Consider the following 5,663-nt stretch of genomic DNA (forward strand, 5'->3'; position numbering starts at 1 on the left):
CTTAAAAGTCAGAGCACGGTCCAAGTAAATGCCCAGGTAGCGCGGATGATTGCAGTGTTCTATGTTTACACCTCTCCACGATACGTTTAGAGTCCTTTTTGCCTCACGGTTACGCAGATGGAAGACGCATGCTTGTGTCTTGGATGGATTTGGCTTTAGAGCGTTTGCATCGTAGTAGTCGCCAAGTCTATCCAGAGCTACTGTAAGCAGTGATTCAGACTCTTCAAAGCTCGACGTCTGGGCAGCTAGCGCAAGGTCGTCTGCGTAGAGAAAGCGTTTGGTGCCTGGTGTGCTAGGTTGGTCGTTTGTATATATGTTGAAGAGTGCAGGAGCCAGTACACTACCTTGTGGGAGCCCATTTTTTTGAAATCGCCACCTGCTTTTGTCATTATTTATGTGTACTTGAAAACGCCGATTACTCAGAACTTCCCGCAGTATGTTGACAAAACCTAGATCACCGGTCATAGCATGAGCTTTCCCCAGAAGCTTTCTTACGTTGACAGTGTCGTATGCAGCGGTCAAGTCGACAAAGACGACACCAGTTATGCTTCTATTTTCGAAACCATCCTCGATGTGCTGTACCAGATTAAGAGTCTGGCTTGTGCATGATTTGCCTGGGCGGAAACCGGCTTGCTCGGGTATCAGTCTTGGTTCTAGGACGGGTGTGAGGCGATTAAGTAGCAGTCTTTCAAAGAGCTTGTACGTGTGACATAGCAACGAAATGGGACGATAGCTTTTCGGGTCCGATGGGCACTTACCGGGCTTAAGGAGTGCGATGACTTTGGTTCGTCTCCACAGTTTTGGGATCTTTAGGTCTTTGAGACACGAGTTAAACATTTCCAAAAGCCATGACGTCGCCACGGGGCCTAGTCGCTTGATTTGTTCCGTTGTTATGTCATCTATGCCAGCAGCTTTACCATATTTTAGGGCGTGTGTTCCAGTAGCTAATTCATCTAGTGTAAATGGTTTGCTAATATTGTTATGGTTGTCATTTTCTGGACCTATTGTTAAAGGTGTTTTGGTTCTGGTCAATCGTCGCGGCGGTTTTCCATTTAACAATAGTTGATGGGCAATTTGATTTGCCGACACCTTTCCAGGGTTTGTGGGCTGTGGTGGGTCTCCCGTGAGTTTCCTGATAGTGGTCCAGGCTTTTTTGCTGTTATGTGTCATATCGACGCTATCAACGAGCTTCATCCAGCTCTGCTTGCGGCTCTCGCTTACTAAGCGCATCAGCTCCTCCCCTGTCGCGAGCGTCTCCTCCGAGAAGGGGTCCCTCTCATAGAGAGATTGGTAATGGGAAAGCATTTTTGCAGAATCGCCATTTAAGCCGGGTATGTAAAGAGTACGACAGCCTCGAGGGATACACTTACGGGAGGTTTTCCATATAATGTCTACAAATTCATCGTAATTATTGGGTACAGGGGGCAAGTCACTTAGTTTTGTGTCTATGTTGTCGGAGAAAAGCTCCCAGTTGGCTTTGTGAAAGTTAAAACGACGACGGAAGGGTACAGTAGTAGGTTTAACAGCGGCTTGGATTCGGCAGGCTATCGGCCGATGTTGGGTGTGTGGGATGGGGCCAGAGACGGTTTTTTCACAGAGATGACTGATATTATCGCTAACAAATATGAGATCAGGGTTGTATCCTCGTTGCCATCTCCTACTATTAAAGGATGTTGGGAGCTTAGGGTCGTGTATCAGTGTGAAGTCCATAGTTTCTGCCCATGATTCAACAGCAACACCGTCCGAGTTCGTTTCGGCGTAGCCCCAAGCTGAGCTGTGGCTGTTAAAGTCTCCGATGATAATTTTTATGGGGTGGTTGTTGAAATTTGCTGTATTGGTAAATTGAAAGGGTATATTTGGTGGTTTGTATATTGAAGTTATGGTGCAATTCCCAATATCGACTGTGATTATTTCAATTTCGTTTACTGCGCTGCATGACACTGATTGTATTGTGAGAGATGGGTTTGCAAATATTGCACTGCCGTGTTTTGCGTGAGGGATTTCAGCTATAAGTGACATCCCTTGTATCATAGGTCTGCTTTGTTCTGGACCCCTGTGAGTTTCCTGAACGCAAAGAATGTCGTATTGCATGTTTTTGCAGAGCGTTGTAAGTATTTTCGATTTTTCTATAGAGAAACCTTCAATGTTTATAGACACGACAGTTACAGCGGGTGGAAGTGGGTTTATTGTACCATGTCGGTGCCGTGAAATACGGTTTTGAGGGTGTAAAAACCTGTTTTGGCCCTCAGAAGGGCCGTTTTGACTCTGAGGCGAGTTGTTGGTATCTGGAGGTAGAGGCTGGGTGTTTTGCCTAGTACTTGAGCGAGTTTGTACCATTGTGGTGAAAGGATTAGTCAGCCTAGGTTCTGCGTTACCGAACCTAGCTGCTTCCAGAGTGCGCCGCGGGGAGGCTCCTATCATGCACCTATATAACAATATTTTATTAATTACCCTAAAAAACATCAAAGTTTCCATAACACTTTTCCTGGATTACATCATGATCTATTAACCCGAAACAATATCAAAGTTGAACCAAAACAAGTGATTTCATTGCGGCCAATGCAGTCTAGAGTAACTACCTATATTATTATGTATTTGATAACAATATTATCTCAAGTATTCCCTCAGTTTGGTTCGGGATTCCATCGGATCACTTGTGTTTGTTCTACCTATTTATATTGGCAGAGTTTTATTTCAAAACTATCATGTCAGGTAATTAAACAAAGATAGTGTAATATCAATAATTATTTTCGCTAGTCGACGACGCAAAGAGTTTTATTTGTATAGAGTTGCATCATGTTGTGAAATCGTAACTTTTCTCTAGTCTATGTTGGTGTGAAGTAGTGACTAAAATTAGGTACTCGTATGATGTACCGATTGCAGTGTGTATTGTTGCATAGAAATGGACTAAATAGTCATGGATATGTATTTTTTTTTGTCAAATATCATACCGTTTCTTATTAAAATTCCTTGGCTTGTTTGAGTTATCGCAAAATTTATATAGAATACGGGAATCAACGTGAAATTTACCTTGGAATGCCAGACTTTACATTGGCAGAGGACGCTGATTAAATGCTATGGCTGACCGAAAAGTCAAGTAATAATAATTGCCACGAATTGATTGCCAACTCAGATGAATTCCACTGTAAACCTCCCTCAATTTTGGTAACATATTTGACATTTTCGTCTATAACGTATTTTTTGCTAAAATTGTTAATTTATTCGTTTTCCTCTCAGGTGTACCATATGGAGGCTACGGAGGATACGGACATCATCACCAAGGATCAGGCAACGGTGGATACGGTCCAGGTGGCGGCCCCGAAAGATTTGGTCCCGGAAACTCATATCAACAAAACTTTGGCCCAAGCCAGTCCATTCCTAATGGTCAGAATGCCAGCAGGTTTTGGACCAAGTCAATCGATTCCTTATGGCTACGGGCCCGGACAGTCGGGACCTCAAGGCTATGGACCAGGCCAGTCTATTCCTTTTGGATATGGTCCCGGTCAGTTCGGTCCAGGTAACTCTGGCCCCGGGCAATTTGGTCCGGGCCAATCTGGACCAGGAAACTTTGGCCCAGGTAACTCTGGCCCAGGTGGATTTAGTCAGGGTAGCTTCCCCGGACAAGGTGGTCATGGAGGATACAAAGAACATGGTTACTGAATTAAACTGCTGATACTGTGATAACATTTTAAGTATTAAATTGAATTTTATCATACTTTTTGTTATTATTTATGATTGATATTTCGTTATTAAGTACATAGTTAGGTCAAACGTCTATTTTTACGTCCATCGGCTTTTAGTCGCCTCACATGATAACGGGTCATTTTTACTGTTAAGTCAATTCTATTGCTTGAAAGCAGATTTATCCAATTATTTATCTACTTGAACTTTGTTCCTAATTTTAGTATTCTTGGCAGATTACGTTTAGAGGATCAGTCAAAACCATAGGCCCTGTTTTACTATGTTTTATTTTTTACTGTAGAGAAGCTTGTTTATTCAACAATATTACATATCACAAAGAAAGTCTTAAAAAGATACAAAAAAAGCATTAAATCAAACCAAATGACAGTTTATCTTTGTAACAACATTGTTAGCAATGTAATGCACGAACTAACAGTGTACTAGTATACAAAGTAACCAACGTAACTAGACCTCTGTCCTTCAGTTATGAGTTCAAACTGGTCGTACGAAACTAGAAGAATTTTCCAGAGCTCTTGTTACACTGGTTGTGTTTGTATTCGTTCTAGTATGCATTGCTCTGCTGACAATCCTGTTTGAAACACGTTTGCTCGTCGCTGGGGTGACTAATTCAAATAAATAGTTTATACACTACGTGCGCGGAAAAGCGAGTGGAGTGAAAAAGTAGAATAATCTTCGTTCCTGAAGCTTTTATACGGGAAATATTCTAGATTGTGTTGAGCTGCGTTGTGAGTTGGTCTAGGCTCTAGGGAATCTAGGGATACGGTTTCGATGGAAATTTCAAGCTTAGGTACTGTTAACATGAAAGTAGCTCTGTCTGCCTGTCTGTCTGTTATGCTTTTGTGGTTTATCTGCTCGACCGATTGAGATTTAGCTTGGTAAGGTGATATAGTCCAACAACTTAGTAGAGAGTCTTGTATGCAAGGTTCGCGGCTGGTGGATGTAATGTATACAAAAATGTGAATTTTGATCATGGGTTATTCCGCAGCTTTATGCCCGCCTTCCACTGCGAAAGGGTAATGAGTAGGAAAAAGCTGAGCGGAAAGGAGTAAATAGTTCTCACCATCCATTAAGAAAGAGTTTCAGTGAAAAATGGGTTTTGCCTTCCATTGCCGGCGAGTTTCGAGGAGTGAGCTAGGCGGGAAATGAGTGGAGTCAGATGAGCGAGTTGTTTGCCTTCCATTGTCAGCAGCCATGAGCGAAGAGGCGCAGAAAAAATATCTCAGTGCCGGGTAGTCCGCAGAGGAAGCAAGTCGCGCGATAAATTTTACGAAAATGATGTCCGACGATTCTAGTGAAGAGGACTACGTAAATACAATAAATAAATGCTTGCTGCTCTACCATTATAACAAGAAAAAGAAGCGTAACAAACCAAGATTTTGGATGAGCAACCATATTAGAGAGAGACCTAACAAGGGTGAATTGTTGCGGATGTTCTACGATTTGCAAGACGAATATTTCAAAAATTATTTTAGAGTCGATAGAAAACAGTTTGAAGAATTACTATCACTTATAAAAGAAGATATTACAAAACAAGACACAAACTTTAGAAAAGCTGTTTCACCAAGAGAAAAACTTGCGATCACTCTAGTCCGTTCAAAACTAGCGCGCAACACAATGACACAGCGGACCCATTTTAACTCGCTCAGTCCGCTTCGCTTACTCGTTCACGATGGAAGCATTTCTATGAAATTTTGCGTTGCGAGTCGAGCGGAGTCCGTTAGAAATCCGCTCAACTCTGTCACCACTTTTGTAACTCTTTTTACTCTTTTGCTCCGCTCCGTTCGCTCATTCACAGTGGAAGCACTTCTATGAAGATTGCCGTTGCGAGTTAAACGGAGTCCGTACGAAGCCCGCTCCGCTCGCAGTGGAAGGCGGGCATTATACTGCTGACGGTAGCCTGTTTGATACAGTTCATTTATTTTGCAAATACACAAATCATTACTTAAAATCAAGATAAAGTG

At 42.3% G+C, this 5,663-nt stretch overlaps 1 protein-coding gene across 1 annotated transcript; it reads left to right on the forward strand.

The window, feature by feature from the left end:
* The first annotated feature begins 2,574 nt into the window (after nt 1-2,574).
* On the forward strand, nt 2,575-3,715 carry LOC142980106 (uncharacterized). The gene is made up of 2 exons (XM_076125414.1): nt 2,575-2,712; nt 3,238-3,715. Exons 1-2 carry the CDS (start codon nt 2,590-2,592, stop codon nt 3,658-3,660), a joined length of 546 nt encoding a protein of 181 aa, XP_075981529.1. The 5' UTR covers nt 2,575-2,589; the 3' UTR covers nt 3,661-3,715.
* Nucleotides 3,716-5,663: the final 1,948 nt, after the last annotated feature.

Source organism: Anticarsia gemmatalis, chromosome 17 (genome assembly GCF_050436995.1).
Source record: "Anticarsia gemmatalis isolate Benzon Research Colony breed Stoneville strain chromosome 17, ilAntGemm2 primary, whole genome shotgun sequence".
NCBI lineage: Eukaryota > Metazoa > Arthropoda > Insecta > Lepidoptera > Erebidae > Anticarsia > Anticarsia gemmatalis.